A 26569-nucleotide genomic window follows, 5' to 3' on the forward strand; every position below is an offset into this window, starting at 1 on the left:
TGAATTTCCTTTTTTTCTATGCATACTAATGCAACTCAAAATTAAAATAAGTAGAATACTGTGCCTTAAAATATCCAAGTGTTGTGTGATTTATTATAATAACATTATATTGGTTCATAAGTGATTCAGTGTAGCAGCGCGCCAAGTTTTTTTGCATAAAATATTTTTTTAATTTTTATTGGCGTCAATTTTTTTATAAATATAAAAATAATCAAAAAATGTTGTGCTGTCAAAGATACAAATAATTCGTATTCTTATGAAAATATCTAAAAATAATTCAAACAACTTGTTATTCAACATGATTGCACGCTAAGAATTATTTTCTTATTTTAAAAAACTGCAAAGATAACATGTGAACAAAAATTCATTTTAAACATTTAATTATAAACTAATATTTAACAAGTTATTATTTTTCTAATTTAAAATTACTTTTTTTTAAAGTATAATCCAATTACAAATTATTATTTAAACATTTCAAACATTTTCTGAATCAATATCAACGTGAAATATTATTTTAATCATACTGCCCAGACAACACAGCATATCCAAAAGACGTCCAGAGGATATCCTGAAGACGTTTTTGGAACGACAGGACATCCTCTGGGTATCATTTGGATGTATTTTGGACATGTTTGCTGTCTGTATGAAATATAATTTAATATTTTGAATTAATGAATCGAATAAAAATTTATTGCGCAAAAATAGTTATTTTCAATGTCTCAATTATTCAGTTGCGATCAATTAATATTTAGTTTTATTTAATCTTACAAATAATTGTAAAAATCAAGTTTTGTTTTGAGACTTTGTGATTATTACATAGTCTTAAATAAAAAACGTAATTGTTATGTTATGCATTGTAATGTATTGAATAACAATGTTTTCTGTCCATAAATCAAACATTTAATTTGTGTTATTATGCGTCTTCTGAACATCATTATTGACAGCTCATTCACAGATAGCATTCGATGACACTCCCCACCAAGAATATGTTAAAACCTCATGCGCAGACGTTCTTATACCTAGTTTGCTTTGGCACGCATCAATAACATGTAGTCGATGTTACGACTTGAAAAACGACTCATTGTACAAGTCGCTCGGTAATCAGTGAAATTATCGGATCGGCGCGCGTTTGCAAATTTGTGTGTTTACGAGTATACGATTTTTCAGTGTTCCATAAAGACAAAAAAATACATCATCAGATAGATTCAAGAAAACTCGAATGCAATCTTACGGGCATTTTTCTACTCTTCTCAAAAATTTTCTGGCTCCGAAAAAATAAGAGTTGTTGCTAGTAAGATCTGCTGCTCATCAAAATTGACATCGCTGCTTAAACAGTATGTACCGGCTTTGAAAATTATAAAACAATCCTTTATTCTAGAAATTTTACTATTTTACTGAGTAATAACAATTTTCCTTTACTACGACGCAGTTAAAGAAAACTTATTTTGCATAAAAAATACAAAGAAATCACTAAACGCTTCATCAAAATACCAAATGTACAATACAAAAGCTAAGACATTATGTAGGTTATCGTATCGTTTCTGCAAATAGATAACGAAACTTATACTTTTAAATAGATAACATTTATATACGTACAATTTTTATCATCTAATTGTACATTACGTGCATTACAAAATAAGTATATGACAATTAAGAAGACGTTATCGATAACAATTTTTAATAAATGATAAGTGCAAATATATTTGCAAATGCGTAAATTATACTGTTAATATTAAATATTAAAATCTACATTTCTTATTACATTTTTTACGTATATGAGTTCATGCCAAAGATAATTTCTTGTTGACCTATAAATTACTCTTTTATCTAATCAGCTTGAATGAATTTCGAAATTTTACTTCTGTAATTGGTGATGATAAATGTATGCTACATACTGTTTCGCAAAAGAATTGAATTATTAAAAAGATGCGTAGTCTTATGTATGCTCGGCTTAAGTTATTTTCGCTGTACATATCAAACTAATATTGATCGTGCATACTTGCATACTTGACCAAAGAGCAATGTTCTCGAATTCGGCTTACACGTATATATAGTCAGCTGCAGAAAATATCGTCGCAAAACCATTGAGAGGAAGAACTATTTATATTGTCTAAGCTATTGAAAAATAAATGGAAAACAACGCCTATGAGAAATTAAACGTAAAAAAAAAAAATAAATCTCTACAAAAATAAGTTAAAAAAAAAATAAAACATTTCTCGACAGAGATTTTTTTTTTTTTTTTAAACGAAAATTTCTGAATAAATTTGAATAGAGTTAAGTTTATGATATAATTAATAGCCTGCGAATATTGCTACAAAATATATTACTATTAAAATTAATAGTAAACATAATGTTATTTTGTCTGCATTATATTTGATTACTTCCATGATGTTATGTCTGCGTTATGCTTAATTACTTCCGAATATCAGATATTGCTCTATGCGATCAAGCATTTTTTTAAACAAAATTAAATTGTTGCTTAAATGACCGTAATATACTTACTACTTTTTTTCTAAACATTACATTTGCTAATTTTTTTCATGTTTTCACAATTTTTTAACTTTTCACTTCTTCGATCTTGTTTAACGGAACAACAAAAATTTAATATTGCGTCTATATCTTTACATAATCTTACAATATTACATCTAGATTAAAATCGTGGATGTCAATACACACCTAAATAACATTACGTCAACATGTCTTGTGTTTGATAAAAACTATTATGTATGTGATTATTATCACTTTAAAAAAACCTCCACGACTGTTTGCTAACGTCTTCATGGACACATTATTATTCAATACGTAGACCAATCATGCGATGGTCTAAGAACGTGTTTGTTACGTATATTTGGAGCTTCGTGAATGTGCATCGTGACACGAAAGTCAATACTAAGATTGGACCACCTATTGTTATATTAGTGTCCATAACAAGTAGCACGATGGTGATTTTAAAATTTGTTACGCAACTTCGGGTACTAACTCGATGATAAACATTGTGAATTATTCAATTAGCACGTGTTGTCTTTTATGTGCCGTTTTTTTATTGTCGTACGCATCAGAGAAATCAGATTAAATTTTTAATTAAGAATAGATACTAGTCACTGCTTATTAATTTTTTTAGTATTTATAAAACATGCTATTTGTTTCTGGTTTGTGATATAGATTTTTGCAATATTTAAAAGAATTATATATTATATTCTTGATTATATTCTTGAATTATATTCTTATAATTATATTCTGAGAAAATTATTAAAATTTATTATCTAATTAAGCAAGACTTTTAAATTAATATTATATTTTTATTAATTTTTTTATAAAAAAATTATATTTACGAAAATATAGTAGATAAAAGTTCGCAAGTGTGATCTTTAAACTGCGAAGATTAGAAAACAACAAGTTTTATAACTCAATTCGAAGAATAATTAGAATGTAAATGGAAAAACATCAAGAATTATACATCGTATAAGATTTAATAGCCTCAAAGTTACAATTGAGATATATTAAAGTTATAAAGTTAATCGCCGTGCAATTATGTTTGTAATTACACAAAATTAGAAATAGGCTAAGGCTAATTAAAATTTATGACTAACAAAGAAGGGTTGACAACTCGAATTTTCTAAAAAATCTGAAACTTTATAGAAATATAATACATATAAACCAAATAAAAAATTTTTTGTTTTGGCTAAAAAAATTATATATGCAGCAGCATTGTGCAATACGCATTACGTGTTCATATACATAAGTCGATAAATCAAGCGATCTAAGGTGAAGAGCGCAAAGTCCGCACTCACATAATTGAAACGGGGCGAGGACACAATTGAGAGTGAGACACCTGAGAACAGAAAAAATAGATGGAGAAGATTTGTTACGAATTGCGTACGTGATTTCTTTTCGTTAATCCGCAGTTTGATTTCATTTCTGAAAAAATTTTTTAAAACTAATCGCACAGGCGTCGGCCTGTTGTGCGTACTTTGATTTTGTGTGATAAAACTGTTCTGTTCACGCCTAGCGAACGTATTAAATTAATTGACTACGAACTTTTATTCCAACATAATTTAATGTAATTAAATAATTTATAATTATTTTTAACATTATTATTTATTAAAACAATGTAATTTAAATCGCTGTTCTAGAAAAAGTTGGTATATGAAATAATTTCTCCAGCGTGCAATTCTTATTTTTTCGAATGCTTATTACATAACTTAATTCGCTCGACAGTATAAAACAGATAAAAGATATTTGCCTTGTTGAATTGCATACTAATTCACACTGCTGCAACTAAGAGCGATGTAAACACAAATCATTATGGTTTTTTTTTGTTTAAATTATGCTGAAATATGATAAATCACACGTTTTACATCGGAGCATCGTGATATGGAAAAATCATAAGTATATTTAAAGAAAAGAAACACGTCTGATCTGATTGCTACTTGAAATTGCTATATTTCTTACATTTTTAAAATAACATTTTACTTATTTTCGAACATTAAAGGTTAATTTTAGTTTCTAAAAGAAATTATAATCGTCAATTAATACATACAATTTTAGAAAGCTTAAAAAAATTTTTTTATTTTATTATAATTAAATAATAAAATTTGTCAAAATTAAGGAGGTAATAAAAACAATTTTTTTTACTTTTTATCATAATGTTAAAAATTATTAAAAATTATAATATATTGAATTTAATATTTTTTTAATATTCTTTATGGTTATAAAAAATATTTATAAAAATAAGAAAAATTGGATTTTGTTTGAAGAGTGTTTCTACCCTTAAAACCATTTTTTTAGCCAAAACAAAAAATAGCTTTTTGATTAAATTTATATGTATTTCTGCAAAATTTCAGATATTTTAAAAAATTCGGGTTGCCGAATCTTCTTTGTAAGTAACTGTTAATTTTTTATTTTTCAACTTTTTTGGTTTTTTATCTAGTTATATACAGGGTGTTTCATAATGCCCGTGCCAACACTCGTGTGCGGGTGGAGTGCGGTAAACTAAATAGAAAAGTCCTTTATTGTTTTGCAATTTTTGCAAAAATAATTGAGATATTAATTAAAAAGGATTGACGAATAATTGCGCGTTGCACGCGGCTAGATTATGGGCTGTACACTTTAGGCGTGACAGCAACGAGAATCGCACGGCAACGAAAAATAACAACGCATGGCAAGAGCAAGAGTAATACATGTTGTTATTTTTCATTGCCGTGTGATCCTTGTTGCTGTCATGCCTAGAGTGTACAGTCCATAATCTAGCCGCGTGCAACGCGCAATTATTTGTCAATCCTTTTTAATTAATATCTCAATTATTATTGCAAAAATTGCAAAACGATAAAGGACTTTTCTATTCAGTTTACCGCACTCTACCCGCACACGAGTGTTGGCACGGACATTATGAAACACCCTGTATATAAATATCGTTTATTGATAAGGGCATTTATAATGTGTATACTAATATATCTGCGATATAATATTGATTATAATGTTTCAAAATCCAAAAATATAAAAATTGACAAATTTGCGCAAAATTGTGGATTATTACAATGACAGTTACTGTCTAATGCACAATTCAACTCTTAAAAAAGTTTCCTACCTTAAAAAGGGCGCGTAAATTTTGATTGTTGCTTCTTTTTCGCGTTGCTTATTGAACAATTCGCGTTGCGCTTTACTGCCATCAAATACGTTGTCATCGCGACGTCGCGTTGACGATTTAATTTATTACCGATTGGTTGTCATCGAGATGATGGTGTTTAATAGCTGTTTGACAGCTTGTATTATTATTATTATATAAAAAGCAGAAGTATTTTAAAGAAAGTAAAAATGTAAATTATTACATAACGGAAAAATATAACGCGCGCGTGGTGCGCGCTCGTATGACCGAAAGTAGATTAAAAAAAACAAAATCAGTTACGCTTATCGGTGAAAATCATTTTCAGTAATAAATCAATAAATTTTATATTTGATTAACATAATACGCAATGTGTTAGATAAGTAGCATTTATTCTACAGAACAATGCTGCTAAAAATACGTGTGCCATTTAGTATCATAAACGTCGTACATCGAATACTAAACTGGATCTTCTTGTTCATCTACAAAAAACCGTTACAAAGTATACCACCTGCAACGAATCCCTTATTTACGTCAAGCGCTACTACACTGGCTAGAAAAATTAGACAAAGAGAGGTGAGTGTACTCATGACACTTTTACGGTGATACTTTACTTGTCGTACTATACGCTTTTTATCGTATACACTACAAAATTATTTTACTACGGTTAAATTGTATTATAATTAAATGCAATTTACTGTATGTTTTATTAAAATAACGAAAATTGTTTATCCATAAAAATTAGATAACAAGCTACGTGATAGTGAACGAATATATACAGCGAATTAAGGAAGTGAATCGTCATTTAAATGCCGTTGTTGACAATCGATTCGAGGAGGCCATAATTGAGGCAAAAATCTGCGACGAACAATTAAAATCTGAAAAATTTGATTTCAAAACTTTAGAAAAGGAAAAGCCGCTTTTTGGTGTGCCGCTTACTATCAAAGAAGCTATCGCTGTCAAAGGTATAAATAATTCGTATTCTTATGAAAATATCTCAATAATTCACTATAAAAGCTCATTAATGAACGCAATTGCACCCTAACAAATCTTATTTTAAAAAGATGCAAAGATAACTGCTTGGAATATTTAGTCATTGCTTAATCGCGTTACAGGATGCAGTTATACTGGTGGCGTTTTAAGTCGCAAAGGAATAAAAGCGACTCGCAATGCCGAGATCATCGAATTGATCCGAAATGCTGGCGGCATCCCAGTGTGCGTCACAAACACTCCGGAGTTGAGCGCCGGGATAGAGACTACGAATCTGTTGTACGGACACACTCATAATGCTTACGATAGTAGGTTCACGGCCGGCGGATCATCTGGCGGCGAGGTAATTCAGTTACAATTATACACACATGCAAAATTGTAACTTTTTGCTATTGTAACTATAGATTTATGTGTTCTACAGTATTTTTTTCGACTTGAGTTAAGATCAGAATGTCACATACGAGCAAAAGATACATTGTTACTCATTAACACGACTCTCATCCAGAATATTTTCCTTTCTTGAAGAAAATACAATGATAAACGCATCTCTGTTCAAAATTTGTCGCGTGTTTTATGTTAAAAATTATTATTTACATAAAAAATAATCTCATAGGCTAAATAAAACGAAAATTTTAAACAATGTCTTGTTTAAGGGTGCATTACTTGGAGCAGGTGCTTCTTTAATTGGAATTGGTTCGGATCTAGCTGGTTCCATACGAGTACCAGCTATGCTCAATGGAGTTTTTGGACACAAACCTACGTCTAGTAAACTAATTCTTCTTTAATCTGAGCGTTTCAACTTTTTCATTGGCTTTAATTTAATAAGTTTTATATTTCAAAATTTTAACAATTTGTAAATTTTAACAATATCAAGTATTTATCATCTCAAATAAAGAGAGAAACAAATAAAAATAAAAATACATATTAATTTATTCTGTAGTCTCTTTTGTCTTGCAGGAATTATTTCAACTGAAGGACACCTACCAACGTGTAAAGATATAGTTTTTCTTAAACTTTTGACCCTTGGTCCGATGGCCAGATACGCGGAAGACCTCGGTCTATTAATGAAAGTACTAACGTCAAAATGTGAACATAACTTGCGTTTGGATGTGCCGGTAGACTTAAAGCAATTAAAGGTCTACTATCTGCAAGCTTTGGACAATTCGTTAGGCTTGTTGCCGGTATCATCGGAAATCAAAGAATGTATACTGAAGGCCGCGAATCATTTCAAAAACTATGGTATTCATACGGAGCAGGTACGTTATTTTTGCCACATACGTTTAACATATTTATACAAATAATTTAATATATTTTCAGTAAACACAGAACATTGCAGCAACATTACGGCAATGTTTGCAATATTGCTGTAATGTTGCTACAATGTTACAACATTGCCGCAATATTGCTGCAATGTTCTGTGTTCACTGGGTTACTTATCATTATAGTTACCAATAGAGTGGTCAACAACTGTCGTTGAAATTGCATTTGGTGGACTTAACAATATAAAGAATTATTCTTCTCTGTTGAAAGACATAAACGATCCCATGGTATGGAAATATAATTTAACAAAAAATAATTATGTAAAATAATTCTCATTCGGATTCAGTGCTTTGTTAATATAAAATTTCATCTCCGTTGCGGAGACAGAAAAGAAAAGTTTAACTAATATTTGACACGTAAAAATATTATTAAAATATTATTTTTTGATTAGAGTGCAATATGCATATTTTTCTCACATTATAACACATAAATATTATTATAAATAATGATTGACGATTGTCGATAGATAATAATATTTTAGCTTTCTCATAAATGCAAATATAAAATTCAGCTCTACATGCTATCGTGTTATCAATCATATTGTTACTGCAGCTTGAGAAGCATATGATTTCTGAATTTGGAAAAGCTCTGCTCGGTATGTCGTCGTACACAAAACAAATGCTTTTAAACAGCATAATGCTACAGAAACATTTTCCATTTTCGGAGTCAGACATATCATATTACACAAAAATGGGGGAAATACTTCGAGAAAAGCTACTGGTTAGTGACCCGAAAGTTGTACGATACGTTATACAATATATGGTACATTTATTGTATATCTGTGCAAACTCTTTAACACCGTTATTAATGAGTTCTTTCATCTCTCCTTTTTCCTGCAGAATTTGTTGGGAGAGGACGGGATATTTATTTATCCAACTTTCCGAAGCTCGGAAATTTTTTCGAATCTTATGTTTTGTGAAATACTGAGCGCTGCGTATTGCGCTATATTCAATGTTCTCGGCTTTCCCGCAACGCAAGTGCCAATGGGACTCAATCGCAATGGATCACCTATTGGTATTCAGGTAAATTAGTTATATGAGATTTTTTTCTCTTCTCTTTTCTTTCTTTCTCTCTCTCCCCTCACCCTCCAAGACTAATCGATTTATTTAGCAATGTATTCAATAAATTGCAGGTGATAGCAGCGCCTTATCAAGATCGCCTTTGCTTGGCGGTTGCGCAAGAATTGGGGAGTGCTTTCGGCGGCTGGGTACCGCCGTCGGCAACAGCACGCGATTAACAAACTGCTAATCGCTCTTAATTTATTTTATAAATAACATTTATTTCACTACCGCTAGAAAAAGTGAAGAGTGAAATCTGCATAAGTGAGTTAACACAAGTCTAAAACCTTGTGACGAGTTGTTTCCGCATGACGAGTAATTTCTTGCATGCACATGTACTTTTATATTTGTGTTTTGTGTTTTTGAAAAATTTCGTTCTTAGGTGTAGGAGAAAATTTGTTTATGTTTTAGCAATTATTTTACAGTGAATGGACATAGGTTTGTGTGAGTTTAGAAAATAATTATTAAATAAAATAATCTATAATTATTTTCTAGATTATAAATATTTGTTTTTAGATAAATATTTCAAGACTTTCATAAATAATAGTTGCCTCGCCGTTTTGTTTTCTGCATAATCAACAAACGCAAATTTATTTCACGTTTATTCGAAGCTTGGCGATGCGAAACTCAATGAAAATAAAATCATTGTGATGACATTTCATAAATATAATATGATGCATGCATTACTTTAAATGTTCCTTGAAGTATAATTAGTTCAGATCCTTTTTTATATTTAGTAACTGCCGGGTAATATTTTTTATATATATTGACAATTGTGTGTTTTGCATCGTAAAATATTTCCTAATATATATGTATTCTGTTTTTAAATTAAATACATGTATTTTGTTGCTGAAAATTTATTAATATACATGTATCTATCAAATGTAATATATTTTTAATATATAATTATTAATATATGCAGCAATCACATAAAACCTGGATGAAAGAGTGAGATCACTATCATTTTATATAGTTTTATGTATTCACCACAAAAATGTTTACCAAATTCAATGCGACTAATGTATATCGTTATGTTTCCTCGGACAATCATTCGGCATTATTACAATACACATCGTTTCAGTCATTTTTCCAGCGTTTTTTTATTAATTATTATTCGGAATGATTTTTCTAGTAAATATCATAACTACTAAATTAATGTGTGTGTGTGTGTGTGTGTGTGTGTGTGTGTGTGTGTGTGTGTGTGTGTTTATCTGTTTGTTTGTTTATGTGTAGACACGGTTCTTATAAATAATAAGATTATTTCTAGTTCGGAAGTGCATATCGACGTTGTATAAGCTTAACGCAAGGAACCTCAACTATATCTTCTTGCAATCTCTATTCGAACTTGCTTATAAATGTTTGGAGATGTAAACATTTCATTGCAAGAAAGTATAATTTATTATATATCGAAAAGTAATTCATTATATATCGCCAGTCGCACATATTGTTCTCTAGCGCAATAATCCTTGTTTTATCATCGTAATTGTATTAAACGTGTTGCGAAATACGATTAATTGATAACGGCTAAAAATGGCAAAAGATGCCAGATTCTAGGAAAATAGGATTCTTTTTCTCTGACAAAGATTCGATATATCCTTATATCAATGAAAAATTTATCGGCCGTGTTGTGCAGTAAACAAGGCACACATTTGCAAGGCACAGAATCGGCGATGCATTCTCGAGTGTACACGCATCGCGGATAAAATACTATGTAAAATATGTAAATATCGTCAAATTTTTACGCGTTTTTCACGACAAGACAGGGAGAAGAACAATCCTTCTCCTGACAAATTCTCCTTAGCAAATTCCTTATTTCTTGCGATCGCACGGTGGTACATACGGTTTACCACCGTACTTCTCCCATTCGCGATTGAATTCGTGTTCCAGGACCTCGGCACCTCGTTTCCTCGTTAATCCGGTCTCGTCCAGGCTTAATTCGCACATTTGCATATCATCGATACCTAATAAACAGAAAAAGGATTTTCCACTCCCGTAAGAACGAAGAAAGATATACTTCAGCACAAAATGGACATATGTAATTTTAAAAAATTTACATTAAGCCTCAAATTGAAAATTAGCTCAATTATTAAAAATCTTCTGTAGTTAGACATTCATACCTGCTACGAGAAGTATGGGTGGTTTATCGGGATGAAGTTCCATCTGCCGTGCCACATACTGTCCGTCGAAATGCGCGTACCACCATCCCCTCTTGCCGCCGTGCGTATTGTCCTGCTGCCCGGCTGCGGAGGAACGTACAAAGGGGATGCGGAAGTATCTCTGCGACGATTCGACTATCTGCTGTTTCATTGGTGTCCTCGTTGTTTTCGCGGCTAAAAAGCGCAATTATTCGCCGCTAATAAATTTGCTAATAAATATCATTTCCAAGTCAATCGCAATATTAACTAGTCGCAGTCGTCATTAATTTACTATTATTCGTCATAATTCAATGCATTTTAGTTTATTATTAAATATAATCATTATCGTATTTTATCCATTATTATAATAATTCACCTTCTTCCATGATGGATTTTGGCGCTCTCTCGTTTTCGTCCATGGTGGTCCTCCTGCGATTTCTCGCCTTCCAGGCGTGATAAACTTTCAGTCTACGGTGAAACTCGTGACGGCAAGCCTAGAATAAAAAAAATATTGTTAATAAGATGAAATAATCTAATCCTAAATTTTATCTAATCAATACGATGCATTGTACCTCCAGTAATTCGATGTCGCAGGATGTATTGATTGCATCTCGCAGTTCCGAATACTTCCACTTGGACAAATCATATTTTTTGTTGCTCATAGCCGCTTGCTGGTTGCGCACCTGCTCCGATCTACATCGCGAGCAAACATTTATTAGAAAATAATATATAATGACGACTTCATAACACATAACTTTCGATGAAGTATTCTAAGCGCCAAAATGCACAGCGTTTTGATGTTAATCTACAAGAAAGCCAAAAGTACATGCTGAAATTAAGTGAATCGTGCGATCAAGTGTTTTTATTAAATAATATTTTATTAAATTTAATTAGTTTTTTGTTATTTTATTAGTTAACTATTTTATTAGTTATTCATCGTAATATTTTTTATGACAGATTCTTCAAGTGATAAATACATAACTATCTAACTAACTTTCTTTGATAGAAAATTATTTACTTATCGAATAAAAGTTACCGAAGAATCGGTTGATGAAAAATAATGCACTGTGTGCGACGAGTGTTAATTTGTTTAAAAGGGAAGTTAAATCTCACTAGCCGTTAGTCGTTCATGCAAGAACCCGAATAAATACAATACCTCATAAGCCTGTTGTTGTTTGTTGGCACTCGTACGTCGGAGCCGCTGCGTGATTTTAAACAAGATTTTAACAAGAAATACAGTAACAATATAAATAAATAACTATATAACATCTTATTTCTGCTTTTACGATGCAATAATGTTTTGCAATGGCATATTACAGTGTTTCTACAATACGGTAACAATCATTGATTTCACGTTATCAATCGTGAGATATTAATTTACAATTAAATAAAAACTTTCGAGCGATATCAATTGCGTTCTATCGTTATTTAATATCTTTACTACTTAACACTTTCGCGATTGTTATATATTCGGCTCTACTCAACGCTCAAAGCCGTTCTATTATATTAAACTGATGTAAAATCCGACATTTCATATTACACGACTTAATACAATGATACAAAAAACAATAAACGTAAAATTATGTGACCGGCTTCTGACCTATATCGAAGTATAAACATAAAAATACGTGAACGGCCGCGAAAGTGTTAATTAATCGATAAACGTTAATTATTTGCGAGCAACTCCGTTTGCAAATATTGGCATGCGCAGATTATTACATTAATTCGACGTTTTTAACGTGCTGAACATCTGCTTAATATTTACTTGTAATATTTTAAAGATTGCTTAAACCACGCAACATATTTATTGGCATAAATTAATTTACCATTTAAAATCGATCGTTTTTAAATTTATTCATTCTCACCTTCGTACAGGCGGCGGTGAATCCTCCTCCACCTGTCCGTTGGATTCTTGTGCAAGTCTGACAGCCAATTCGTGATCTCTTCTTTCTTGCTCGAGCAACTCTCGAAACCGAGTCTCTTCCATGGCTTCCTTTGCCAATTCCGCCTTTAAATAATAAAATGTCAAATGTGGTATCGAAATGTGGTATCGATATTGCGCTAATTTCCATGTCCATAAAATTCATATTTATATCAAATCACTATTCGTCTGATTCAAAATGATATCGAGAAGAGGAACGTTCCAACAACAGGTAGATGTGACACAACTGTTTCGACGCGATTATATTATATCAATCTATTGTTTCATTTTGTGTTATCATTGTTAAATTTTTTCTTATAAAACAAGTGTTATTTTTATTGCGCTCGACAAATCATTTAAGCTCTATCTACTAATCGTTAAGCGACTAATCTCAAATAACAGTATCAATATTGCTTCAGTACTATTGTCTGATAATTTTTTATTAAATTAATATTATTTTCTCGTCGATTTATCTTTCAGACAAAATATATATATATATATGTATAGAAATGAATTAAATTATTTCCAATTGTTATATTAATCATTTTTCAAGATTAATAAAATAATTATGAAAATAATTAAATAATTATTTTCAAGATTAATTAAATAATCATTAAAAATTTGGCTAACCTGAAGAGCAACCGCGGTTTTTTGATCCTCTTCTTCTTGCTTCCGTCTTTGCTCTTCCTCTATCTTTCTTCTGGCCTCCATTTCGAACTTCTTTCTTCTGTTTTCCTCTTCTTCCCTCTTCCTGCGCTCTTCCTCCTCTTTTCGATTTTTCTCCAGTTCGAGCTCCTGCTGGATCTTTTTCAGTCTCGCCTGTTCCTCAGCGACTTTCTGCTGCTTCACCATATCCTGGAGCGTAGCCATTTGCTTGTTCATCTGATTCACCAAAGACGTGTAGAGACCGTCAATCTCCGCCGGCGCGATCCTTGGGTTGTCCCTGATTTTGCGTATGGCCGCCTCCAGATCGTCGTCGAGCCTCTTCATATCTTGCGTCGATCGCTCGCGATTCTTCAGCTGCCCCGCGGTCTCCTCCATCCGCGTCAGCTGCTTTCGCAGATTCTTAATCTTTACGATACCGCGTATCCGCGGTCGGTGCTGCTTCCGCGCGATGTACATCCGCGCCGTCTTCTGCAGCACGATTAAATGCTGCCGCCGATAGACGATCTTATTCTTCAGCTTGATCACTGATAACGCGCAGAACTGAACTTTATTCCAGCGCGAGCGCAACAGCCACTTCTTCACATTGGCGACCAGTCTGCGCAAATTCTCCGGATCCGATCTCATAATCCGATCGAATTCCGCAAACTTGCCTGGTTTGAAGAAGACCCGAGTGATCCCGAACTTGAAATCCTTCTGATTCAGCTTCAAACTGTGCAACAGCGCCTCGCAGAAGAAACGCGGGTCGAGTTTAGCGAGTTCCGGCGGCAAGTAAGACTTGTACATGTTGTAGAGCTCATGGAACGGCACCCGGCTGGGATAGCCGTGCTCCATCAACTCCAGTACCGACGTCATCCCCGAGCAGCGCAGCTGGTTCATAATACTGTTTCCGTCGAACTGATGTGCCACCATCTCGCTGTTCGGCTTGATGCATCGTATGAAGTTTGTTCCCTAAAAATATTAACGAGAATATAAATTTTTGAAGATAAAATATTTAAACAAAAATTCAAATTTTTACTTCAAAGAATAAGAATTGCTAGAAATTAAGAAATCACGTAAATTCGAGAAAGATGATATCCTTACATTACTCTTCAACTTGTCCATGAGTTCACCGAGCTGTGTTTTAAATTTACTGCCGACGCTGATAAAGGTGAGCTTCCCCTTCTGTAAAGAATGATTGGCGAACTGCGTCCTGAGGAATTTACTGCCGCTCTCTTGAATAAGCGCCTCCAGGGAAGCGTGCAGCGCATCGTTGTTCTTCTCGATGAATTGATTCTACAAGATCGAGATGTGAACTCAGTTATATAGAGTTTCATGTACAGCTAAAAAATTTTCTAACGCAAAAATTCAAACATGTCTAAAAAAAAAAGAAATGTTGACTTGGTTTGAACGCTTTTATGACGCTTTTTGCGTGTTTGCTGTTTCCTGGACAATAATGCTATTATACCGTTTGATAGCAGACACCGCCGGCGTAATGGCGAATCACGAAGCCCTCGTCGTCTCGTAATTCTCGATGAGCCTTCAATCGTGACGTTCGCGGTAATGTGATGCGGAAGTGACCACTCCAGGCGCGGTGAACCTCGTTGGTGAAATGCGCGAAGCTGTGAGTCGGCAGTTTCGATTCCTCGTCCAACAGGCTGAAGATACCCGTATTCTTTGACTCGATCAAATCTGAAAGTTAGCATGATTCACGATTTATTCTTAAAACCTATATGTAGAAATATTATTTTATTCGTGATATAATTATCTTAAATAGAATCACTTTAAAGTCATTTAATTGCACACTACTCTACAAAAACTAGGAAACACTTTTCAAGACGAAAATCGAACAATTTTCAAACCACTCTATTTTTTGTGGAATAAGATATAATTAGATAAAATAAAATTAATAATCTCAATTATTTTTGTAATAAAAATAACAGAATAACCAGAATACTTTATTATTTGGCGAATCATGTAAGTTAATTTGTAATTTATAATTAATATGAATCAAATAATTTTTAATTTTTTATTTTACAAAAAAAATCAGGATTTAATTTTTAGATTATTTGTAATTTTGATTTTTTACTCACCAATGCAGTCCTGATTATCAACGTAGGAGATTTTAGGGACGTTCAAGGATTCTCGAGCATAAAGTTCCTGCTCGTACTTCAGAATTCGCTCGTTGAAGAACTGTTGGAGCTTTTCGTTGCAATAATTTATGCAAAACTGTTCGAAACTGTTGACTTTGAAATATTCTACAAACACATAGAAAAGAAAATTCGCGTTGCCATTCTATTAAAACATGAAAGTTTAGCGATTGCAAATAATTCGCTCACCGAATCCGGCGATATCCAACACGCCGATGTAGTAACTCGAAGCCTTGAACGGTATGCTTTTGTTAATTCGTGCGACAATGTGATCGAACAGTTTGCTATAAATGGCCTTGGCTAGAGCGTCCCTCGCGTTATTAGCCTCGTAAACTTTCAGGGGTACCCTATATCGTGATTGAACGGATTGATAAAAACGATCGGAAGATCGCAATGGAATATAAACTTAAAAAAATATTACAATTCAATGAAAGTAATAAAAATAGTAAAAATATAATAAATATAAAATAATAACAAAAAGATGCTAATCAGAATGTTTGTTCTGTTCGAGTACTCACATAATGACGGTTCCTTTGATGCCACCCCGGCTAGTCTGCATCACTTTTGAGACTAAAGCCTGCCGTAACTCTTCGGGATCCACTCCCAGTAATTTCGCGGATATCACCACCGCCCTTTCCGAGCCACCGTTTATCCTGCAACCGCCCTTGGTATCCTCCGGATTGTCCTCGAATGTGATGTTGCCGAGGTGAAGCACCGCCGCCACCATCGTGTAGATCTCCATGCGTTCCGCGTCCGCTAGGCCGAGTCGAGTGAACGCCTTTGATAGAGTTAAAACAATAAATTAATGCGCGATGAAGAAATATATTTTTATCAATTTAAAAGAAACGGTTAGAAAATTTGTTGAGAAATTTAGAAATTTATTACAAGCGCGAAGAGACGATACATGTCACTTGAAAATTTTGATCCTTTTTAGAATTTTTGAAATATTAAAGGTATATAAAGTATTTTTAAAAAATTTTAAATATTCAGAAGAGATATTTGAGAGATTTGCACCAAATATTAAAAAAGATTTCACAAGCATGCCTGATCGATAGCGTTGAATCCCTCGACGTCGTCCAAAATAGGGTCGCGAAGACTGCCCTTCTGCAGCTGCTCGCGGCTCTTTTGCGCCTCATTCAGCCGCTTCTCCGAGCTCGCGTCACAGAAGTATTGGGTGCAGCCGTTCCTCAAATAATGGAAGTCGTCGGGCTTAGTGATGCCCAATTTTGCGCGTAAATCGGCCGGCGCACCGGCACACATCATATAGAATACGTGATAGTTTCGCTCATCTGGACTCTGCAGGCATACACGAGACTTCTCCAGCAAGTAGTGAGAGATGTAGCCGCCGACCACCTGGCACTTGGAGTCGAAGTGCACCTCCATAAATTTCCCGAAGCGTGAGCTATTGTTGTTGCGCTTCGTCTTTGCATTGCCGAACGCTTCCAACACCGGATTTGCTGCGTGAATAAATTGTAAAAAAAAAAACGCTCAATTTTGTCACGTTTGGCTTTGTATTCTTCGAGTAGCGAATTATTTCTCAATTACTTATTATTCAACTTATTATTTAATTCTATCCTTTATTATTTTAATTATCGCTCTCTCTCCTTACCGTCGAGGATCTTCTGTTCGATCGGTCCAGCCTTTGAGCCCCAAAGATCGCAGAGGTATCGCAGAAGATACTTGGTCGACTCGGTCTTCCCGGCTCCCGATTCGCCGGATACGATAATGCTCTGGGATTGTTTCAGCACTTTCATGTCGCGGAACGCTTTGTCGCCTGCAAAGATAAAGAATAAAGAATCTCTCTCATTCTGCACCACAGTTTAGAGTGAATTAACGAACGGAAGGAGAGAAAAAGAATGTGTATCGTACCGATGGCGAAAACATGCGGCGGCGTTTCGCCTAAAGATTTTCCCTGATAAGCCTTAATGGTCTGCGGCGAGTAGAGATCTTTCACCTCATAATATGGATTCACGGCTATGAGAATGTTGGCGACGTAAGTCTGCAATTAAATAGCACAATAACGGACGATTCAGAGTTTCGGCAACGTGAATCAGCGTGACAACGTTCTTTAAGCATCGCAATTACTCACGTATATTCTATCCTTGAAGTAACGAGTGCGTATATTGTTCAGCAGCGTGGCCTCGTTCAGGTACATCAGGGCGCCTATGAGAGAGCAATTTAGAGATATAGAAAAAAATCAGCGAAAGTGCCTGAAGAGCGAAAGTCGCGTGAGAAGCGAGCGTAACCGCGCGCGATCGTAGCCCCTGATAAGCCGGACGCGAAACAAGTTCGTCACGGTGTATAACAATCCAGGGAATCACAGGTAAACGGGCGCTAACGTATCGTTTCACTCCATTCTCTTTGTTCTCTTTTCTTAACGTTTGCGGCGCGTAGAAATTTTTATTTATTTTCAATAATATATTTTTAACGAGAAATTATAGCTATTAAAAATTATAACATCGCGCCATAATCGTAACAAACCGTGACAAATTTAACTGATATTATGCAGTCAAGAAACTGATTTTCTCCTTCATTTTTATTAATTTTACGTAACGTAAAATCGAGAAATTTCTCAAGCGTTAAAAACGGCGATATGCTACAAACAAAAAATAAAATTTACAATTATCCTCGACATCTTTGGTGTATTCGCCAGCGGGATACACTTCGTCCAGCGGACAGGTGCGTTGTGGATATTTCGGATTGAGTGGTACGATTAGAGCGTCTCCGTCCACCATGTCTGTGAATTTTCCGATAATGAAGCCCTCCTGGGCGTCCCGTACCCATACCTGCTGGTTCTCCATCCCGGAGCTTTACTCTGGAAAAAGAGTTTCCACGGTCAAAACAATGCGTCCCACAATTTTCTATCATTACTTTAATCTGCAGCATCTGTATTCGGTAGAAAGTGCATAGTAATTACGCACAACAATATAAATAATTACATATAACAATATAATTGCATACAACAATGTGTATGATATCAATATTATAATTCTAACAAGATACAGTACATAATTACTTATAAGAGGTATTGGTGACCAAGAATATAGAGTTCTCTTTTAAAAATCAATATTTTTTCAATAATTTTCAAGCCATTAATTATTTAAACGTATTGAATAATTTGTAACTTTACAAATTCAATTTAAAGCCAAAAATTTATTGCGAAAATACGCGGATAATGTGAGAAATTGAACAATTGCAGTGAATGACGACGATTTCTTTGTTAAGCAAAAATCGGTTACAAATTGGACGAGAAATCTATAGTTAAAATGACATCCGGTAATCTCGCGGGATTATTCAATGTAAAACAGCAGTTTCTCGTTAAGATTCGCTGTGCGAGCAATCAACGAGCTGAGCGCCAGCTGAATGAATCCGTAAATCATTGCCACTTATAGAACGTAAATTGTCGACGACAGTTTTTGTTGGCGCAACACTTTCTTCTCTCTCTCTCTTCGTTCCCCCTTGTCGCCACTTTCCATCAGAAAAGTTTCCGGCGAACGGATCGTCCGTCTTGGCTTCCGGCGCTCTATCACGTATGCAGAATGATGATTTTTAGCACTCATCCAGGCCTCGTTTCTTATTCAAAGCTAGGCATTATTGACGGAAGAAGCAACAAAAGTGCCGTCACGGTCGATAAAGGTGAGGATTGGTCGCATGAAGGTTAGCGATAGTCAAAGATTTCTCGTGGGCTTAAATAACTATAGATAAATGATTACGTTTATCAATGCGTTATCAGAATATATAACATGGAAATGTTCTTAACGTGGAATGCTTTTAAAAAGAAATATAAACGTCAATATTGATATTAATACAATAATGTGTCAATTAAAACTTTTCCTCAAACCATTACTTTTCGAAAAGCATATCGATAGCAGACGCACCTGCAGAAGAAAATTTCGACCGTGATTAGAACAATGTAGTCTTCTCGAATAAAGCGACATTCAAAACATGGATTCCGAAGAGGAAATTCTGAACAGCATTTAGTCAACGAATGCTTCAGAATTACATGTAAATTTTTATCACACATTTCAGTCTTAAAATTAAAAATATTCTTAACTTTGGCTTGTAGAATAAAAACTTGTTTAATCAAATTTCGCAGTCCCTCAAAACCTTTTTAATGTATTTGAAAAACTGCAAAATTAATGTCGGTGAATTTGAGGCATCCTATATATGCTTTAATGAAATTGTATAAGATAATTCTGTGATAAGAGCAAAAATTAAAATTTAACAATTGTCGTCGGTTGAAAATTTACATAAAGCGATATTCATGCTAATACCATTTATATTTTAGTGATTTCTCTACGTTTGGGCTACGCAAAAATTGAAATTCCGAGCTTGCACTTATCGCTTATCATGACATGTTATCGAGATAAGCAATGAGGCACATTGCGACGAAATAATCCATTACTCATTGACGAAACTGCACGGTGCAATTGCAACACATGTGTGTGTTTACTTTTACTTTTTTTTAGAACAGCAAACTTTTCATCGTCAGATTATGTTTTATTTGCTAAATTATACTACATGTTTCTCGCATCAATGTTGAATTATAAATGTTAATTTATATAAAATATAAAATAATTATACTATTCCATTTCTCCATTTAAAAAGCTATTTTTGAGATTATTTTTATATGTTGAAAAAATTCTGAGATAAAAGAAAATATAATAAACTCGAGACACACACACACACTTTATGTAAATATTTCAAAGTGTCCGTGTTGATAAATATAAAATTTTATATTACTCAAACTATTTCTTTTTCTTTTGCAAAATAACACTACTGCTCATCAACTCCTGTATTTTTATCTATTTCTCCGGAGACAATTTTCTTGATTACGTAACGCTATTTTTGCAATAATTTTCGAGTTCAGCCTGCGCAGCGGACACGCTCAATGCAGGTGGCATAGAAGCGATGATAAAATCACGGACGCAAAGGCACAAAACGCTGTCGTTCTCACAAAATAGCCACTGTTCCGTATATTTTCCAGCGTTACGAGTATTCGACAATCGACAGTCACTGCGTGATCAAAGGTCGTCACAAGCTACTGCGTTCCGCGTTTTACGCGCGCCATGCACAGCGTATTGTGACAGAATTTTGAAAAAGTCCCTCGTCCGTATTTGTCATGTGCATCGCACAACACGATATATCAACTCCGTCGTTTACACGCAAACGCATCCGATACGCGTAACGCGAAAATGCGAGGCGCTATAGAAATCAGAATTAATTTTATTTTATAACTTTTTATTTATTACGCTAAATTGAAATCAAATCTCTATTGCTTATATTACATATTCCAATTATATCATTTATATTATACAAAATATTTTATTTTAATATAGTTAGATTAAATTAAAATAAAATATCTAACTATAAGGTCAAAATGTTATGAAACTCGTTATGCAGCTCGTTAGAACTGAAAATGAAAAGTTTCATTGCAATTGTCGCTCGACAGCGTAATACCGAGATTGTCAAGTCAGCAGCTGGAACTGCGCGGCCGATCTGGAAAGCGCGAGAAATTGCCTTGTTCCTCCTCTCATATTCCCCGCATCCCGTTAGAGATATCGTAACGGTAAAAGCCACCGGTAAATCCTTGCATCGATCCTCAGGACATCGCGCGAGACGGTGACGGGCGCATCGTTTTGCACCGCGCTAATCCCGCGGAACGAGCGCATCACGGCATGACGTAACGGGTACGATAGTCAAACTGCCTGCTCGAATTTAATCGACAGCTACCGAAACGACGCGGCCGAATGAAGCAAACAATGCTGCAGCGTTGTTACGCGGTGTCTAAGCATGTTAAGAGGCAATTTTCTGCGTGCCACGAGAGCAAGATGCATCGCGAAGAGAAGGAGAGAAAGAGAGGGAAACAGAGATAGAAAATGAGAGAAAGAGAGAAGCGAGGAATCGTTCGGATCGGTTCGTTCACCTTCTACTATATAGCTGCAGAAACCGTAACGTCCAGATGTTGCATCGTCTTTCTTGCCTCTCTTCCGTCGTCGTTAATCTTTTTTTTTTTTTTTTTTCTTAAATTTGCGGTAGAGCGAATGCTACAGTGCTATCGATCTCGGCCTTTTTGCACGGAGGACTCGGTCTCTTTTTTTCCGATAGACGTTAAATCGAGCTGTCGCGTATTGTTCTCTTTGCGATAAGGCGTGGTTTATTTTCTTCGCGATAAGGTGCGGTTTATTTTCTCCACCTTCATTCCGCGCAACCTTACTCTCGCGGATAATCGCGCTTGCCGAGGTCAAGCCTTCAATTCCGAATGCACTTTGCGTAGGGAGGTGCGTGGCATGTCGCGCGACAGGCCCCTCATTCAACGAAAGGGCCCGGGCGAAAGGGAATGAAAGAGGCGCGACGATAGGAAGCAGGAAACGGCAGGTGGGACTGGCATACAGAAACAAGGAGACACGCGTGAGCGCGCGCACGAATTTCCCGTACCGAATCCCGTAGTCAACACACAAAAAAAAAAAGACAACGTCCCTGAATTTCAATTTATGTTAGCATATATGCCAAGAATTATGATAAGTGAACTAACGATACACTAGCACAAATAGCGACTCAATTTTTCCAAAGAATTATCAATTATATCTTTAATATTCTTATTTATCATTATTGTTCTTAATGGCACTTGAGAACGAAAAATACGGAAATCTGACAAGATTATAATAAAACAAGAAAAATCTACTTCACTCTCTAAATAAGTTATACCACAATTTCCGTACATAAAAATTATATATTTTCTTATAAAAATAATATACATTGAATTGCAATCTTTTGGACAATAATATTAACATGTTAGTGCCAATTAATAAACAATAAAAAAATAAGAGACAAATAAAACGTATAAAATAAATAAAGTAAAATATAAAATTAACTTAAATTTATATCTAAAATTTAAATTCAAAAAGTTACAATAAGTCATTCTTAGAATGAAATAAAATTATTTCATCAAATTTTGCGCGCGACCAAACACGGTTTAATTATAATGAATTCATAATGTCACCGTGCGACAGGTTTGATCATGGCGAGACATTTCGTCGTTTTACGCCATTTAACATTAATTGGAACAACCTTCGCACCGTCGTCGTTATCAAGAGCACTTGGTGATTAGATCGAGTGCAGTGGGTCGAGCTTTCGGTCCCGCGATATCCCATTTGCACCGAGTTCCGCTCGGCAGCATTTTGCACCGATTAATGCGATGTGTTTTGCAAATGAGTTCAGACCACCTTATTTCGATCTAGCTCGAAAAATTTTAATAAACACCAATTCTCAATAAATCTTGCGATATAATTACAAATACTAATTGCTCTCCTGATCTAACGGTATATTATTTTACAATATTATTATTAAACATAATTGATAATTCATGTATAAATTATTAATCAACAATGTACGCTTTTCGAAACAAATCTCTAAAAAATTACATCAACTTCTTGAATATTATCATTAATTTGATAATGCGTCTTTCGCGATGCTGTTAGGGATAAAAGTTAATAATAACGAGAATTGATATGCAAATTTTCAGCCGGCGATTTATTCTCCAAAGAGAATCGATAATAGCTTGATAAACGACTCCATCGGAAGTGGTCACGATTCACATTTAAGTGCACACGATCGAGATCGTGCATGAGTCACGGGCGTCCTCGTCTCTCACGGCAGTGCGCCCACCTATATACACATATATAGAATCGTTCTTTTTCCGCGGTTGCGTAACACTTGATTCATCGTCGTACATTACACGGTCGCTAAGAGATCTGTTAAACGACAATAAGACTTTTTTTTTTTAGACTTGCGCGCGCGCACAGAATAATTTCAATTCTGTCTGTTGGCTCACTTTCGCCGCGTTACTTTCGCTAAAGAATGATAACGAGGCTCGCCGTTATCCCACTGTCTCCGATTTCGATGACTTTCGCACGCGTCGGGAACAGCGGACAATACAAATACGACGGAATACGCGAGCGTATTGTTTTGAATTTGCTCGATCGTAAGTTGCAATCTCAGAATAATGTACAAAGCTAATTCGACGTTTTTTTTTGCGGTTGGATATCGCTGACGTTCGAAGAATACATAAAAAAAAAATATTGTCAGACAATGATCTGATTGTGTCGCAAACACTTCGGGATAAACCAATGTTCCGAGATTTGAAATGAATCGTGATTACACGAAATATATACAACTCGCATGTTGACAACATCTCGTCGAATAATAATTGTGGGAAGAATTTCGAGGAATCGACTTAAGTATCTCGATTAAGAACAGCGGCGCAGCTCGCAATTAATATGACGTATAGTATGAATGATTGCACAAAAGCTCTCCTTAAGAAAGCGACATTATATTGCTCGTAATAATTCGGTGCGCTCCGCGATGAGAAATACAAGAGAAGTAATTAGAAATAAACAGTAATCAAATTCTGACATCACAACAATTTTAACACTTTTAATATCGAAATAATATTGATGCTAAAAATTAATGAATCGTGTTGGAAAAATCGAAGCACAGAAAGAACGAATTGTAAGTTTAAGCGGAATTATTTTTACTAAAATTCATTTTATTAGGCTTATCTAAAAAAGAGTACTTTTCGGGCACCGTTATCAGACAATATCGTTATCACTGAGGTCTGGGAACGTTGCTTTCTCTTTCTGCGGAAGGGATGCGGTTGCGAGAACTCGCGTGTGGAAAACGCACACACGTCGCAACCACGATGACCGTAATTATACGGCCGGTGCGGTGGTTTGCAAAAGCAGTCATCCGCGTTCGCGCCTGTTTCGCAATCGATGATGTTTCGCGAGCGTGCGAGCGTATGCGGCATCGTCATTGCGCATTACGCGCAAGCCCACGAGCAATTTTCCATGGTTCCCCTTTTTCGTTCCCCGGATAGTTTTACGAGGTGCTTTACGCGGAGGTGCTTATGCAGGTTCACACACTAATTCACACGCGCGCTGCGCCGCGCCGCGCTTTTGCATCAGCGCGTTGCACCTGCCCGCGCGCACCACGCTCGCGTTCCACTCTCCTAATCACGGACTAGATAAACTGGCGACGCACAAAAATTCCCACCACGATTTTTCATTCCTGCTCGCGGACTTTCTCGAACGTCGTAAGAAGAGTACGACAATTGAATTACGTAAAACTCGGCCGTGCTCTGTTCAATCATTTTTATCGAGCAATTTGGCGTTGTGATAATAATTAACAATAATTTTTCGGAATGTCCTTCAAAATAGATAAATTAAAAATATTATTACACAATAAAATATTCTTATATAAAACAATAAATATGTTATTAATTATTTATATTTCTAGAATACGCGTAGTTCTCCAAAATTCTTATCGTATTCCGGTGTCCGAACAACAAATTGCTCCGATTTGTTCAATGACTGATACATGCCGGTTTTATTATTCTTACTTTATTTTCGAAGTCGAAATACATTCATCAACGACGATCGCGACATTACACGAGGACAATATTACCGGTTACACCTGTCGAAATAATACATACATTCGAGGAAGGATGTAAATAATCGCTTTCGACGCAATAAACGCGTGACCGCGTTCTGATAAGAAATTGCACGTTTCGCGTATCGATTTCAACGGACAGACAGGTAAGATGCGATTAAAGGGCAGGTTTACTCACCGTCTCGCCGAGCGAAGACAGCTAGCCAGCCGGGACGACGAAACTATACGCACGGCACAAAATCCAACATGTAACTGTCGGCACGACGGCTGCTTTAGAGCGGCGAGCGAATGAGCAAGCGAGCTCGGAGATCCACGGCTGTTTCCGTCGGTGCCACGCGGCAGAAGGTGATCGTACCAGCAAGTAGATCGCGCGTTGCCGTCGCCTGCGCTGGTACCTGGTCTTGAAATTACCTCACAATGTCGAGCAGCACCGGAAGATTCGTGAATAATTTTAATAAAGCGCAAGAATTAAGTAAATTTGTGATCTTACAAATTCTAGATTTATTAGATCACTCTTTGGTATTGTTGCCAATTATGTCGCGATCTTGAAATTAAAAGAATAAAAATCAAGCAAACACGAGAGATTCTTAATGCGAAGCAAATCTAAAAAAATAAAAATTTTTATAATTAATATAAAACTTAATTTATTGAATGGGATCATTATATCGCTCTGGTATTATCGCATTACTAGTATCAATAATGATTTGATATCGCAAATATGTAGATATCGTAGATATGTCGCGATGGCATAAAATATCGTGTAGAATCGAGAGATTCGAAATAAAGAACGAGATGAGCCTATAAATTGTGAGGTTGAATTACTCATAATCAATGTGGATCTTATAAATTATGAACTTACGTCATTCTTGCACTGAATTGGTCGTGTTCACTCGCCAGTGATTGACAACGATAGTGATAAATAATGAACAAAGAACGATGGGAAAAAAGAAATGACAGTGAAAAAAGGGAGGAGATATCTCGCTTGTTTGACACTAATTGATTATTGCAATGTCCGCATCTGATAAAATAATTTTCAACATTTTGTCATATTCAAAATATTAACATAGCACTTTTTAATATAAAAGACTGTAAAATGCTGTAAAACTCAAATAAAATGGTTTCGATCAAGTATATAAATTTATCGTTTTATATTTGTAGTCTGAAATTAAAATAAGATGTCACAATCCTTACTATTTATATGCACTATTCAAAATAATTTTTATATCAATATATTATCAGTAATATCAATTTTATTAATAAAATAAAATTAAAATAAATCTCAAATCACATTTTTTAAATTA

General features: G+C 34.8%; 2 protein-coding genes across 6 annotated transcripts; one reads left to right on the forward strand and one right to left on the reverse strand.

Moving 5' to 3' along the window:
* Positions 1-1007: 1007 nt before the first annotated feature.
* On the forward strand, positions 1008-9667 carry LOC105674871 (fatty-acid amide hydrolase 2). 4 transcript variants are annotated; one of them, XM_012371493.2, is made up of 11 exons: positions 1008-1097; positions 1168-1334; positions 6004-6178; positions 6348-6567; positions 6718-6935; positions 7246-7357; positions 7550-7848; positions 8038-8139; positions 8465-8632; positions 8752-8934; positions 9045-9667. In XM_012371493.2, the coding sequence occupies exons 3-11, from the start codon at positions 6008-6010 to the stop codon at positions 9147-9149; spliced, it is 1578 nt and encodes a 525-aa protein (XP_012226916.2). In that variant the 5' UTR covers positions 1008-1097; positions 1168-1334; positions 6004-6007; the 3' UTR covers positions 9150-9667. The 4 variants fall into 4 exon arrangements, with proteins under 4 accessions (XP_012226916.2, XP_012226917.2, XP_067206217.1 ...); XM_012371494.2 differs by having other exon boundaries at positions 1015-1334; XM_067350116.1 differs by lacking the exons at positions 1008-1097; positions 1168-1334 and adding an exon at positions 5488-5929.
* Positions 9668-10126: 459 nt separating this feature from the next.
* Positions 10127-25606, reverse strand: jar (Myosin heavy chain 95F jaguar). Of its 2 annotated transcripts, XM_012371491.2 has the most exons (18): positions 25447-25606; positions 18439-18633; positions 17908-17981; positions 17688-17817; positions 17428-17592; positions 16863-17275; positions 16337-16596; positions 16008-16165; positions 15762-15926; positions 15137-15360; positions 14773-14964; positions 13657-14640; positions 12971-13113; positions 12262-12306; positions 11678-11798; positions 11482-11599; positions 11088-11300; positions 10127-10931 (listed from the first exon to the last, which is right to left on the reverse strand). In XM_012371491.2, exons 2-18 carry the CDS (start codon positions 18617-18619, stop codon positions 10780-10782), a joined length of 3738 nt encoding a protein of 1245 aa, XP_012226914.1. In that variant the 5' UTR covers positions 18620-18633; positions 25447-25606; the 3' UTR covers positions 10127-10779. The 2 variants fall into 2 exon arrangements, with proteins under 2 accessions (XP_012226914.1, XP_067206216.1); XM_067350115.1 differs by lacking the exon at positions 12262-12306.
* Positions 25607-26569: the final 963 nt, after the last annotated feature.

The sequence above is a fragment of the Linepithema humile genome, chromosome 2 (assembly GCF_040581485.1).
Source record: "Linepithema humile isolate Giens D197 chromosome 2, Lhum_UNIL_v1.0, whole genome shotgun sequence".
In the NCBI taxonomy this organism is placed as follows: domain Eukaryota; kingdom Metazoa; phylum Arthropoda; class Insecta; order Hymenoptera; family Formicidae; genus Linepithema; species Linepithema humile.